The 15,434-nt window shown below is 31.9% G+C and overlaps 1 protein-coding gene across 3 annotated transcripts in view; it reads left to right on the top strand.

The window, feature by feature from the left end:
* Nucleotides 1-15,434, top strand: part of LOC148599252 (N-acetylneuraminate (7)9-O-acetyltransferase-like) — a 42,253-nt gene that overhangs the window by 18,934 nt on the left and 7,885 nt on the right. For 2 of the 3 annotated variants that reach the window (XM_088559195.1, XM_088559197.1), the window contains exons 15-21: nt 6,115-6,171; nt 8,865-9,021; nt 9,731-9,810; nt 10,266-10,370; nt 11,322-11,462; nt 14,140-14,217; nt 14,970-15,062. In XM_088559195.1, coding sequence (XP_088415321.1) covers nt 6,115-6,171; nt 8,865-9,021; nt 9,731-9,810; nt 10,266-10,370; nt 11,322-11,462; nt 14,140-14,217; nt 14,970-15,062 — 711 coding nt within the window. The remainder of the gene's footprint in view (nt 1-6,114; nt 6,172-8,864; nt 9,022-9,730; nt 9,811-10,265; nt 10,371-11,321; nt 11,463-14,139; nt 14,218-14,969; nt 15,063-15,434) is intronic. The other variant, XM_088559196.1, reaches the window with a different exon arrangement.

A 15,434-nucleotide genomic window follows, 5' to 3' on the forward strand; every position in this document is an offset into this window, starting at 1 on the left:
GGTTGGCGTTTTTATTTACTTATGTATTGCCTAAAAAGACAAATCACAAACCATAACTCTCGCAAAGTGCCAATTTCATACACAATGGTTTTTACTGTGAAAGTATTATTGTTCGTGGGGTACCAATTTACGTTTATTTCTTGGGTAAGGTAAACCACGAAATTTGGTTCTCTTTGTCAGAAATAATTACCATTCAGGTGATATTTATTTTCCTGATGTTGGGTAGAGATTGGTAAAAGAACCTTCGGAGGACACGAGTACCAAGAAATACTTTTCAGTTGGTCTCATTCTTTTTGTTTAATCACATTTATTAAATTAGCTTATAGCCTTGTACTGTAAATTCAGAAACGATTGTATAGAGGTAGTTGTATGTTGTTTTTTTTTTTAATTTTGTCCAAAAATAATAATTCAAAGTTGAAGAATTTTTTTCCCCTTGTTCTTACTTTGTCAATTCATATTCCTGTACTCTTAAATATTTTGATGATCTTTAATTTTGTAAGCACTCTGTTTTTATACATGTTATTTACCATTGAAATCATAGTATATGCTAAATAATTAAATGTTGAAAAGACAAGAGGTCATGAAATATTTGAGGAAAACTTTTTCAAAGAAGCTCAAATTATTTCATTTTCAAGCTTGTTTTCCATTAATTATTACGTTTTAAATTTTATTAATTCTATTTGTGATTGTGAGGACGCTTACCCTACTGGTGCACCTGGTCCATGCTCCCAGTTTTTAGTGGAGTTTGAGTTGCTCATTTACTTTTGTTACTTTGTATGTATGATTTTAGTTACTTTATGTTCTTTGTTGTGTATGTCTGTTTTCCATGTCTGGTCTTTGTCCCTGGAATACATTCTTTTGATTACCACTATAACCTTGGTTCCCTTGATTACTCTTTCAACTAGTTTCTCGTCTAAGAAAAGCCCTTTATATGAACCAATAAAGGAACATAAATAAATGGTTTAAGTAGAGCTAAACGTGTAATGGAAAGCATCCTGAGCTCCTTTTAAAAAAAGTAAAATTTGAGTCATTCTCAAGTTGAATAGGAGTGGCTAACAGATCATTGTGCATTCTGTTTTATGTATTTATAGTGTTAGAAGGAATCTAAATTACTTTGAAAATACTTATGTATTCGTGGGGTACAAATTTTCGTGGATTACATGTTTGACTCAAACCGCAAAATTCAATTCCCAATGAAATACATATTTTCCTTTTATTTGTACTGTGGGAAATGTCAAACCACAAATTTAAGAGTCCACAAATCAATGCTTTATCTGCAATTCAGAAAAATTAATATCCACAAAAGTGCTTTCATAGTATTAATGAAAAGTATGTTTGAGTAATTTCTGTTGCTACTTGCCATGTACTGTATTATTTCTTATGGCAGAAGTTACTGTCAGTTGAACAGTTACATGTTAATTATGTTACATATATCATGTATTGATAATTTTTGTGGTTACTTTTCTGTTTCGAAAAAAATGATTAATATTTGTGGGTACTTTTTCATACTTGTCTGTCCACCGTAAAAAATAGTGAAAATTAGTACACTGCATAAATTGATATGGTTACAGTAATTTCAGTGAATAGAGCTGGTTTTCTTTTATCCCTTTCCTGGTTAAACTTCCATAGATAGTTAACTAAACAGATGACAAGGAAACTTCCGGAGGTAGTTAACTGAACAAATGACAAGGAAACTACCTCAGATAGTTAACTGAACAGATGACAAGGAAACTTCCTTAGATAGTTAACTGAACAGATGACAAGGAAACTTCTGTAGGTAGTTAACTCAACAGATGACAAGGAAACTTTTTTATATAGTTAACTGAACAGATGATAAGGAAACTTCCTTAGATAGTTAACTGAACAGATGACAAGGAAACTTCCTTAGGTAGTTAACTGAACAGATGACAAGGAAACTTACGTAGGTAAAGTGAACAGATGACAAGGAAACTTATGTAGGTAAAGTGAACGGATGACAATGAAACTTCTTGAGATAGTTAACTGAACAGATGACAAGGAAACTTCCTGAGGTAGTTAACTGAACAGATGACAAGGAAACTTCCATAGATAGTTAACTGAACAGATGACAAGGAAACTTCCTGAGGTAGTTTACTTAACAAATAAGGAAACTTCCTTAGATAGGTAACTAAACAGATGACAAGGAAACTTCTTTAGATAGTTTACTAAACAGATGACAAGGAAACTTCCGTAGGTAGTTAACTGAACAGATAAGGAAACTTCCTTAGATAGTTGACAAGGAAACTTCTGTAGGTAGTTAACTCAACAGATGACAAGGAAACTTTTTTAGATAGTTAACTGAACAGATGACAAGGAAACTTCCTGAGGTAGTTTACTGAACAGATGACAAGGAAACTTCCTTAGGTAGTTAACTGAACAGATGACAAGGTAACTTCCGTAGGTAGTTAACTAAACAGATGACAAGGAAACTTTTTGAGGTAGTTAACTGAACAGATGACAAGGAAACTTCCTGAGGTAGTTAACTGAACAAATGACAAGGAAACTTCCTTAGATAGTTAACTGAACAGATGACAAGGTAACTTCCGTAGGTAATTAACTAAACAGATGACAAGGAAACTTCCTGAGATAGTTAACTGAACAGATGACAAGGAAATTTCTTTAGATAGTTAACTGAACAGATGACAAGGTAACTTCCGTAGGTAGTTAACTAAACAGATGACAAGGAAACTTCTTGAGGTAGTTAACTGAACAGATGACAAGGAAAAACTTCCTTAGATAGTTAACTAAACAGATGACACGGAAACTTCCATAGATAACTGAACTGATGACAAGGAAACTTTAACTTTCTTTTAATCCATCAGTATTTAAATCTGTGTCTGAGGTTAACTGTATAATATACATTTTATTAGAATCATCTTTCCATCAGCATTTTTTTTAATTTTTGAAATGATGTTCGAAAATGATTAAACTTTTCTCAGCTGATCGTAAAGATACCTGTTTAAAAATCCTATCTTTTCAACTGATATAATTAATGAAGAACAAAAATATAGAAAAATGTTGGGTTTTTAAAATGGAAAAAAGGTGCAGAAATGAGTTAAGTATAAAAGGTATGGATTTGCAAAAAAAAAAAAAAAAAAAGTTGAAATTGATTGATAAGTTTGGTTTATAAATTTTCTCTTGAGGTATTCTTCATTTTTCTTATACAAAATGAATTATAAATTGAGATTTTGCAAATATACTTTTATGTTTACTTATTTATTTTGTTTTTATTTTCACCTCCCCCTTTGATCATAATGTATTTTTATCATCATAATTCAATATTACTGGTCAGCTTATTGTAAGTAATATGAAGTTGATGTTTTTTTTTTCATATGGCGGGCCAATGATGTCATAATGCTTAGATGGGATTCTCAGTAATGTATTTTTACAGAAAAAAGTTGTTTAATAATGAAAATATCAAGTGATTTAGACCTGAAATTCTTATCTCATTTCATGTCTAAGCTTGTTTGAAAATTACTTAAAGGCCAGATTCAATTGAATTTCTCATGAGTGCACCAAATTCATTTATGTGATTTTTTCCAATGTGAGGTAATCGTTAGGTACATGTAGTACAATATTTTTATTTTGCAATGATTAATGATGGATTTCACTAATACAAAATAACTGTTATTTATGAATTTACAGTATTTAAGTAACAGTCTTTATAAGAATCAGACATGAGATGATTCATTCATGTGAAAACCCGCCGAATATCCTTTTATTTCTTGTTCGGAAACAGTTGCTGATCTTATAACTCACTCATAGTTTGTCATTGGGTTGTTGTACATTTGAGATGAACATTATATAGATTGTGTATGAAATTGGTTCTCTGCAAGAGTTATTGTTCTTAATTTGGTTTTCTACACAATGAATCACCTCTCCAATAGGCAATGTCTGAATTTTGTATAGACTGGTACTTAAGATAAAAGAAGAAATTGACTCTCAGATTTAGATCTGGATTGGACTTTTTAGGAATTTGTCAAAGATTGGGATACATTGTGTTATGTTTTTGAGTATTGTGTTTTAGAAACTGCCATTAGGGGATATTTTCCTCTATGATTTTAGAATTTTCCTCACTAACAATTGAGACAAAAGACTTGTATTCTTGAGAGTCAATTTTTTGTAACATCACCGTTAGTAGGAGTTCAAATTTCTCTTGAAAAACAAAACCCTGGGCTCACACTGTCTCTTTAAATATTTAGGAGAGTATCCATAGAAGACCTAGGCCTCAGATGGCACATACCAATTTTTGTTTTCAATAAATTTTCATCCTTTGGAGATCACAGTCTCTTGTTTTCTTAGAAGTAAATGTTAGTTTGTAATTTAGTGAAATGGGAAGAAAATAATAAATCTCTGATTTTTATACCCCACGCAACAAAGTTGCGAAGGGTATAATTTTCGACCTGTCCGTCAGTCTGTCAGTGCATCTTCAGTTTTCAGCAAAATTCACAGAAATAACAGTTTTCCGAAATTTTTTTCTAAAGGCTTGAAGATATTGACATGATTTTTGGTATATAAGTTTACCATGATAAGTTACAGGTCAAGTTTACGTTTCGTTCTGCTCTGATTACTTTTATTGAAGTTACGGGCCTTGAATTTAGCAATATTCACAGAAAAACACGTTTTCCAGACTTTTTTTCTGAATGCTTGCAGAAATTGACATAACTTTTTGTATATAAATTCACAATGATAAGTTACAAGTCAAGTTTAATTTTGTTCTGTTCTGATTATTTTACCAAAATTACGGGCTTTGAACTTGGCTAAATTCACAGAAATAATCTTTTTTTCAAACTTTTTTTTTCTAAATGCTTGCAGATTATGACATGATTTTTGGTATATAAGTTCACCATGATAAATTATAGGTCAAGTGTACGTTTTGTTTTGCTACAATGATATTTACTTGGGATTAACTAAAACTCAAAGAAATCACAGTCTGTAGTTTGAAACTACCATTCTGAGTAACCGAATGAAGTTAGAAGATAAAGGTCTATAGCCTGTAAAACACTCTTATTCCTTTTTCTCTTATGAACAATTTATTTGAGTATCCAACATGGGGACACGTGGAGTATGTGAGCATGCTCACTAAGGTTCTTTATTTTCATAATTTAATTGATTTTTTTGAGTGGGATAAAATTTTGTCTGTGCCACCCATATCAAAGATTCTGTCTGGTTTCTATATACACAGTCTCCAAATAATTGATGTGTCATTTTTAATTCCATGATTTCATGAGTAATTTGAACTCCAATTTTGCTCACTTATACCATAGGTCAACATTAGCTTATACCATCACTTGAAGTCAGTCGTCAGTCCACATTTTAGAAAATTGTTCCTTTTTTGCTCACTTGAACCTGAACTTTAAGGTCTTATGACAGTATGTGTAGCCTGTTGTTAATCAACGTTTTACCTCAAAAGTTTTATATCAATTTGACGTTCAACTTCTTTAGACCAACTTATTTTTTTGCACATATCACATTGAAAAAAATCACAAATATTGAAATGTCACAAATTTTTGGGTATTAATAGTTTTAACACACATCAACTTGTTAATCCAGAAAAAAAAAATTAGAAATCAACCTTATATAAGATTAAGTATGTGCAAAAGTAGGTCAATAATAGGGCTTGTAAGTCTCGTCATGTGACCCAGAGAAGGTCAATTCGTAGTTTATCAATAGGGCTTGTAAGTCTCGTCATGTGACCCAAAGAAGGTCAATTCGTAGTTTATCAATAGGGCTTGTAAGTCTCGTCATGTGACCCAGAGATTTCACCACCATCCAAAAGCATGAACACCAGTTGTTCATATAGTAAAGCACTCATGATAATATTTTAGTTTTTCACTTTCCAGTGAATAATCCTATTATTATTTCTAAAGTATAGAATGTTATGGTAATAACACAAAATAGAAAATTCTCATTATAATGATTAATATTGATGTATTGGAAGCACAATACAAATAGGTCTCCAGTTTTTAGTTTTTTCAACACACAAAATTCTGGATAAAAAGTATATTAAAAAAGAGACTAACAAGCCCTATTAAAACGTGTTTAGACTAGTGAGTGATTCTGCATCTTGTTAAGAAATTTATACTGAATTTTCAGCTTGGTGGCTGTTTGAGTTGGCAATCTCGTCACAATACTTTTCGTATTATGTTGGAAGTAAGTGGGATCGCTTTTTAATAACTCATAGCTAGAAATCTTGATGCTATTTAGAGGCTTGTGTTTTTACCTTTTTGGTTCAATTTGGTCTCTGATACATGTATAATGATCTAAGATGGTTAATATTATACACTAAAATCAATATTCAGTCAGTTTAAAGAATCCATAGAATATTCTAGATCTTTAAAATCAATATTTTTAAATGTAGAGCTGCATCTTGAAACTGCTAGACTTTATATTTTAACCTTCTGGATGAAGTTTTTTAGGGTTTTATCTTCATATTGTGTCTAATTATATGCCTTGGATATTTGTAAAAATACTAAGTTAAGTTTTCTTTTAATTGTTTATCTACATATTTTTACCTCCATCAATTTTTCTAGCTTGTGGAGCCTCATCTATAATGCTTAGCAATGGACATTTAATATCATGCTTCTGCTTTATGTGTATAAATCATATGTATGAATTGCATACAGGTCCTGCCAAGAATCATGCAAATAAAGAAAAGATGATAAGTCTTTGTTTTTTGTCAACTTTCTAAGCAACCTTTTTGATTGTATATTCTGACATCACAATTCTATCCTCTGTTATGACATTATGATTTACAATCAACTTTGTGTGAAATTGATGCCAGATACCATTGACATTTTTATCTGAGGTTGGGAAATTGGTCCAAAAATTGATGCCAGATACCATTAACATTTGTATATGAGGTTGGAAATTAGTCCAAACTGTTTAGATTTGATCTCTGTTGTAAAGTATTTTCTTACAGGTCACTAGCTGGGGTCCAAATTTAAACAGTGGAAGGTCTCAAGCACGTTCAAGTGTTAAATTAATGGTCCACTTGACTAAAATCAAGTCCTCAATAAAGTATCAATGAATAAAATTGAAGGTCCTGGTCCTAGGAAAACAAAGTTTTAAATGTTCCAGGTCAGATATAATGGGTACCAGACCTCAGACCACAGCTGTTTTGAACCCCTGCCACTCGATAATCTGTCTGTTAATGTCTGATTTTCCAACCTACTTCATTACTTTGAATTGTTAATGGGATATACTGGGTATTAATAATAGGATATATTGGACATTGTTAATTGGATATACTGGCTATTGATAATGGGACATCCTGGATATTGTTAATGGGACATACTGGATATTGATAATTGGGCATACTGGATATTGTTAATGGGATATACTGGATATTAATAATAGGGCATACAAGATATTTATAATAGGGCATACAAGATATTTATAATAGGGCATACTGGATATTGGTGATGGGACATACTGGATATTGATAATAGGGCATACTGGATATTGGTGATGGGACATACTGGATATTGATAATAGGGCATACAAGATATTTATAATAGGGCATACTGGATATTGGTGATGGGACATACTGGATGTTTGTAATGGGACAGGCTGGATATACTGGTACTACTCTTTTAAGGAAGTTGACAAAACTAGACTCATCACCATCTGCCTGATTCTTAGCTGAACTTATACCTTAATTGTAAATTATACTGTAAATTCAGAATAACTTCCCTACTTTACAACAAATTTCTTTATTAGTCATGACATTTATTAACAAAGTGCCACAGAAAGTGTAGTGTTAGTGATATTCTTGTGAACAAGACTCCCCACACAGCATGTTGTCTATTGTTTTTGACCCATACTTCAGTCATGTTTTTGTATTGTAAGCACTACTCCTCCAAGACAAGTTTTGATGAAACTGTACCATAAAAGATGTACCATTACATGCCATGAAGATGTACATACAATAATATAGATTTGTTATGAGGGTCAGAAGTTGACTTTTTTTGCGGAGGGAACTCAAAGTATCTTGTCAACCCATCTCTCCCTAAAGGCTTATATAGAGGTTCCAAAGTTGACAATTTTTAAGTAGAGGGAACTAAGTCATAGTATGTTGTTAATTCCACTCCTGCTAAACTATTTGTGAAAATTTTAAAACTTTACACAAATGAAGTACATACTGTGTAGATGATCATGTAGTGATACAGCTCTGGTATGCTTGATTTGGTTTCTCCAGTGTGGAAACATCAGTTTGTTCATTCATTCATTAGTTCATTCATTTGTTAATATATACATTTTTTCATACATTTATTCATTTTTCTCCAGATATAGGTAGACATGAAGTTTAAAACAACTTTTCTCATTTCTGTTTTGTATGCCTTGCCATACTTTGTCTTTACCTTGGCTATTAATGTCCTTTAGACAATGTATCAGTAACTTTTCTTAATGTTTCTATGTTGTAAAAAATCTTTTTGAAGTTGTAAAAAATAAAATAAAATAAAAAGATAGTATTAAAAATTCCCATCGGAAAAAAGGTGATTCGATACATATAAAATATTTATAACATGTACATTTGCACATTATTAAAATGGAGATTTTGTAAGATATATGCATGGTAAATTATTTCCTAATTGTTAAATTTTTACACTTTTTCCGAATTGAATTTGATAAAGTTCCTTCCACAAAAAGAGTAGGAAATCTGAAGTTTGGAGATTGTTCACCTCAGTCAGCAAATACTAGATAATATCATCTTATTTGAAATTTACAGTTTATACATTACAAAAACCTAAGAAATGATCACAATTAATTGTTAGAGCATTAAATTTCTTTGAATTATCAATATTGATCATAATGGTTTCTGTAATATTTATTTGTATTTTCAGGTGCTATTCCGTATGAACTTCCTTGTTATAACACTGTGTTTTGTGATGAATCGTCCCTACCAGTTCTACTACTTTGTTCCTCTCGTCTCGTATTGGTTTATTGTTGTTTATATTACCATGGCAATATGGCCGCAGGTGACAGCAGCTTCGACAGAAGGTAAGAAAATAAAGAAATTGCCAGAATTTACACATGCCCAAAATACAGTTAAGTAAACATAATTAGACAATCATTGCTTAATTTCATAAAATTGTTTGTATGGAAAGTTGATCTTAAAAGGAAAAACAGCATTGTCATGTCATTACATACCATCCAATTGTACACTTACAACCTTTTGGTTGGATAAACAGACTACAGTCTTATAAGATGTAACGTTAAGGTTATTGACATATTTTTACTTCTAATTTCACAACTGTAATGTGTACATCATTTATAAACACAAGAGGACAAACAGCAAGGGTAATTCAAACTTTTCAATCTTACTTTAAAATTACTATAACAGCTTGTTTAGATATTGTAGTGGTAACCGTATAGCTATTTGCTAATTTTAGCAAAACAGTTTTACTTGATATATTGAAAATTTAGACAACCCCTTTAACCTTTTTATTGGTAATTCAGCAGTGATTTGTTATGTGATATCTTCTGAAAAGTTCCATGTCTGTCCATCCCCTTACATTTTCCAGAGAACTTAAGAAAGGATCAATGATTTTCTAAAAACTTTGCACATTTGTTTCATACACTAAAAACAGGTTAAGTTTAATTTTCACATTCAACAAAATCCCAAATCCATTTTGAACATTTTCTTAACCCCACTTTTTCCACCATTAATTGGCAGGATATTAATGCCGTATTTTTTTATTTATTTCAGCACACACTCGTTATTATTTCTACATGGTTATTAAGTTTGTAATACTAATAACAATTATAGCTTTGTTTTATATGTCTGAGGTAAGTTTACCTTATTTCATGGGATTTGCAATAATTTTTTTTATCACAATCTATGAGAATATATGTTTGTTTCACTTATAGTCAATACAAGTCAAACTATATTTCAATCTGTAAATATTTCCTTAAGAACATGTAATATTTATTCTTATTCAAATTAATGTAATTAATCTAATTAATGCAGAGATTTAAATGTTGCTATATTTGAAGTAGGTGTCACAACAAATAAATATAGATATAAATAAATAAATATAAAAAAATAACTTTTTAACCGCAAAATTTGAATTAGTTTTAAGGAAGCATTATTTTACTGAATCACTCACATTTTCTTGAACAATTCACAACTGATCAGTGTTTTTCACAACATGATGAATGGACAACCATAAAAATATTTTGTTTAAAAAAAAATATAATTTGATGTATCATATTACACTTAGTCTTTTCACTTGTATTTATAGGTATTCTTTGACAAGGTATTTTTGATGCGACCAATCAAATCTTTGTTTGTATTAAAAGATGATTCAATCAGTGAATGGAGGTTTAGATGGGCATTAGATAGATATGTAAGTTTATAGAGAAAATGGTTCAGGTATAGATTGACGGTTTTGTACATCTTTTAGTTCCCACTCCCATAATGCAATTGTGTACCCTGTATATTTACAACACCACCCATAATGAAGAATAATAAATTCTATTTAAACAAACCCAATAATGCCATTTATCCTTATTGAAAGCCCTGGTTTGAAAGCAACTACTTACAGATTTAATGAAGGCATTTTATCATTTTAATTCAATCTTTTTACATCCACTGCAAAAAAAGTTTAGGGGGTATATAGGAACCACAATGTCTGTCTGTCTGTCTGTCCATCTGTCTGCAGTGTTTGTAAGCGCAACTCATAAACTGCAAGAGCGATTTTCATGAAATTTTATAGGACGGTTGGGCATATGTAGATGTGCTTGAAATAATATTACTCAAAGGAGAGATAATCCAAATTAAGGATTTTATATGTTAGAACCTCGTAAGTACAACTACTAAACATCTTGAGGGATTTAGATGAAATTCAATAGGAAGGTTTGGCAACATAATTAGATGTGAATGAAGAAATATAAATATAATATCTAAATTAAGGGTTTTACATGTTAAAACCTCACAAGTGCAACTTTTTCTAAACCACTAAAGGGATTTCAATGAAATTTTATGGGAAGGTTGGGCATCATATGTAGATATGCATGAAGGATTGGAAGCATCTAAAGGGAGATAATCCAACAAGCATTTTACATTTTAAGCCATTTGAAGTAGGGGTATTATCTTTGTAAGCTGGCTCACAGTATTTCTGGTTTCTGAATGTCATCTGTGAATGTTTTTTGGTTTTCTATACCAGCTTTTGTTTTGTTTCTGAGTGTCATCTGTGAATGTTATTCGGTTTTCTATACCAGCTTTTATGTTTTGTTTCAGAGTGTGGTCTATGGAATGTTATTCGGTTTTCTATACCAGCTTTTATGTTTTGTTTCAGAGTGTGGTCTATGGAATGTTATTTGGTTTTCTTTACCAGCTTTTATTGAAGTACAAGATCATAGATGATAGTAATAAAGAGAATCTCTGGTCAAGAGGAATGTCAGTTGTTGCTGTATTCATAGGTTTTCTAGGACTTGGGGTAAGTGCTGATAAGGAGTCTTATCTTGCAAGCATTGTCTTTATATTTACAAATACAAGCTATTCAGTTGTGCTGCATTTATGTTTATATAACGAGAATAGGTTTTGTGAATATGTCAAAGAGACAACGACCCCACCTGGATGAAAATGTCTGCCCATTGGTCTCGTCAATATAATGAGGAAACCCTCACACCAGCTGGCCCCAAAACATCATTATACACTGGTACAGCTGAAGATGTGCCGAGTATACTCAAGTAACATAAAAATAAACAATAGGTGAAAACGAAATGACATACAGAGATTCGAAGTTCCTGACTTACGTACATTTTACCTGTATTTTTTTTGTCAGTCATACCCATAATTATAAAAGATTATTTTGTAGCCCCATGCACTCTGCTTAACGAAATAAATTCAGTTTTGTGGGGGCAATAGGGATTATAATATATGATGATTAAACAAATTATATCTTTATCATACTGTTCATATATTTATCATAAAGTTCAGGTTACAGACGGAATGATGGGCAGAGCTAAAACATTATACCCCCTTTGAAACGGAGGGGTATAATGTTTTAGGGCTGTCTGTCATTCCGTCTGTGACCAGAACTTTTTTCTCAGGAATTACTGACAACAGCCACTTGATACTTGGTATGCAGCCTCATCTAGTGGTCATGCTTTATGGAGGTATACTCAGTGAGGAGTAGCTCACAGATCCCTTCTTTAAGAACATTTTTATCACATTTTCATTGCAGGACAAACATTATATTAAGATATTGATTGAAGGTTTTACCCCAAAAATCAATTAAAGTCAGACCATTGTGTATAGAATATTACAAAATAATATAATAGACATTCCTATGCTTTAAAACTGCATGAAAACTGATCTATTCAATGGGTCATAGTTCTCCTTTCCTTGTTTGTCTACCCCGGACATGACTTTTTATGAGCAACTTGGTGGGAGTTTCTAGAAAAGCAGAGGATGCTTACCCTACCGGTGCACCTGGTTCATGCTCCCATTTTTTAGGTGAGTCCGAGTTGCTCATTTGCTTTTGTTACTTTGTATGTATGATTTTAGTTACTTTATGTTCTTTGTTGTGTATGTCTGTTTTCCGTGTCTGGTCTTTGTACTTGGATTACATTCTTTTGATTACCGCTATAACCTTGGTTCCCTTGATTACTCTTTAATTGGTGATCTATAGTTAAATCCCATGAAATGTTTTTGGGACATGGAAAATGTTTGAGTGTCACTACATACACATACAGGCCATATTATTTCAACAATACCCTAATATTGTATATATATTTATCGTGTTTATGGGTATAAATTGGTAGATTTGTTTGTGTGTTGTTTACTTGAATCTTAGACACCCATTGGAGAAGATTTCAAGTTGGTTAACGAGGCTCAGCTTTGAGAACATTGAAATCTTACTCAAGGGAGTCATAGATCTTGTTAATTTTTTCTTACTTTTATAATGAATAATATGATAAGATTGGCCTACTTATTGCTGTTCATTTGTGATTGCAACACAGCATAAAACATCATGTAGTGAATTTATAAACATCAGATGTTTTATCTCACAAATCTTACATGACTAAAATACTAAGAATATCCTTGTCTTAAAATGAGAAAAAAAAACATTATTCGTAAATAGTTAGATAACATGGTGCTTGGATTGGAATATGTTTTGTAATTATGGTTCCCTTTACTATCCTGGTTTTCCTTTTCTCCAGTGTATTAAGTAGCACTCCAGCTAAGGATCATGCAAAATGTGATTCATGGGTAAAAAGCCTACATATTTTTATTTTTGATATTTTGTTTGAAATGTCATAGTAAACAGAAATTAACATGTGGTTTTTCATATAACCCATGCTCTTAGGAGATAAAAATTGTAAAGAATGCACTGTAGATTTCAAAATTAAGGGAGATAACTCTGTAATTGAAGCTCAAATACAATAGAATCTACTGGATTTTCAGTGTTGATTATCTTCTAAGAGCAGGCAGATCGGAATGAATAATTACACATTTCATCGTATAGACCCATAAAACAACTTAATTATAAAAATAAAAATATGTAGCCTTTTTTGAGGGTGTATCACATTTTTCAGATTTTGCATGTTTCTTACAAAGACAGCTACTTAATATCATTAAACAAGTGATGAAAACAACAATGTGTTCATTAACAAGCTCACCAAAAACAAACTTAGGGCAATTGTTTAATCTGAGAAAATCCAGGCCATTCACAGGACAGGAATTGTCATCCTCGGTATACTAATTAACTCTTCAAACACGGAGTAATTCAAGAAAAGAAGATTCTCTCTCTTAATGCACATTCAATTTAGTAGATGATGTGACCAAACCTGTGACCTGATATTTATTATATTAGATAAACGCATTTTGACCCATCAGACCACTATTCTAAAAATAATTTTTTCTCAAATGAATTTTGAGAAATCATTTAAGACTAACAAGTAAGGGCTATTCCAGTAAACAAATGTCTTCAGGGGCTGAACACAGTCGATTTTTTATTTAGGGGGGGGGGAATTTGAGTTTTCTTAATAATACAAATGTATTGCATCATAATTTGTGTTGGTGGTACCCCTAAATATTATGGACTTTCCGTCTCACTTTTTATGGAATAGCCCTTATCACAGATAATCATATTTTCTATTTTGTTTCAGAGTTACGCTATGTTTACATTTGTGTGTAAAAATAAAGTGGAGTGTAATTACATCCATTCCTATCTAACTGTAGTTCCTGTAAGTATATCTGTAGACAGTACTGTGAAAAAAGGGGACAGTAGTCAAAATAAGAGGGTTGTATTTATGTCATATCCATAAACCAAGGTGGTAAACTGCGATCAGATTTCAGATATCTCTTATGGTTTTCAAGTAATATGGAGACAAAGAGGGTAATGCCCAAAAAAATCAACTTTTTTATTTTTGTTCCAATTTAAAAAAAAATTACTTGAATTTCAAATTTTATTCTTTATTGTGTCCATACCAGGTGTTTTGTCCATTATAAACTGTAAATGTGTCAAAAACTAATACTGTGTCCACACTTACCCGAAGTGGACAGAATTCTACATGCTGCAGTCATATGGGGCTGGGCTTCACGAAGCCCTACTTTTTTTTTTTTGGTCATTAAACATTCAATAAGCGTACTTCCATATTCTATTACATAGAGAAGGCTCTCAATTTAATTATGAATGACTTATAGCAGACCAATCGAAATATACAGGAGTGCCTGACCTACCTGTCTGGTGATATTCATTTGGTCCAGTGGAAAATTTTTATTTCTTTAATTACCCACGTAGGAGAAAAGAGGACAAATTTTCAAAATGAGGGATTTGGTTCAGTGACCCCAGAATGATTTTCAATTAGTCTGCATGTAGAAATGATTTTGAGTTGTACATTGAATCTTGATAATACGTATGCCTTCCCATAGTCTTACAGGACTTGATTTTCTTCCACTTTTTCAAATGTGGACTTTACCATTTTATTTATTTCAGATTTTATCCTTTATTTTGATACGCAATGTACCAGGTTGGCTGAGGACAAGATACAGTTCATTTTTTGCTTGGTTTGGTAAAATTTCATTAGAGGTGAGTAGATGTATATTTTTCTTTATGACTAGAGTAGAACTGTATTATCATGAATTCACGAGGAGAGCTTGTGGTAACTACACAGACTTTTTGTACCTCGCTAGAATTCTTACAATTAGGCTTTTGGAACAAGGTTATGTTGCTACAAGATTGAAGTCATCACAGCAGAAATTTTTTGGTCATAATTATGAACTTGTCGATTGTTACAGTGTATCCATCTGCATTGAGAACCGATCAGTTCAATAGGTCATAGTTTTCCTTTCCTCGTTTGTCTACCCTGAATTTGACTTTTCATGAGCAACTTGACGGATATTTCTAGAAAAGCAGAGGATGCTTATCCAACCAGTGCACCTGGTTAATGCTCCCAGTTTT

The sequence above is a fragment of the Perna viridis genome, chromosome 13 (assembly GCF_037379345.1).
Source record: "Perna viridis isolate PV_CMFRI_1.1 ecotype Kerala chromosome 13, ASM3737934v1, whole genome shotgun sequence".
Lineage (NCBI taxonomy): Eukaryota > Metazoa > Mollusca > Bivalvia > Mytilida > Mytilidae > Perna > Perna viridis.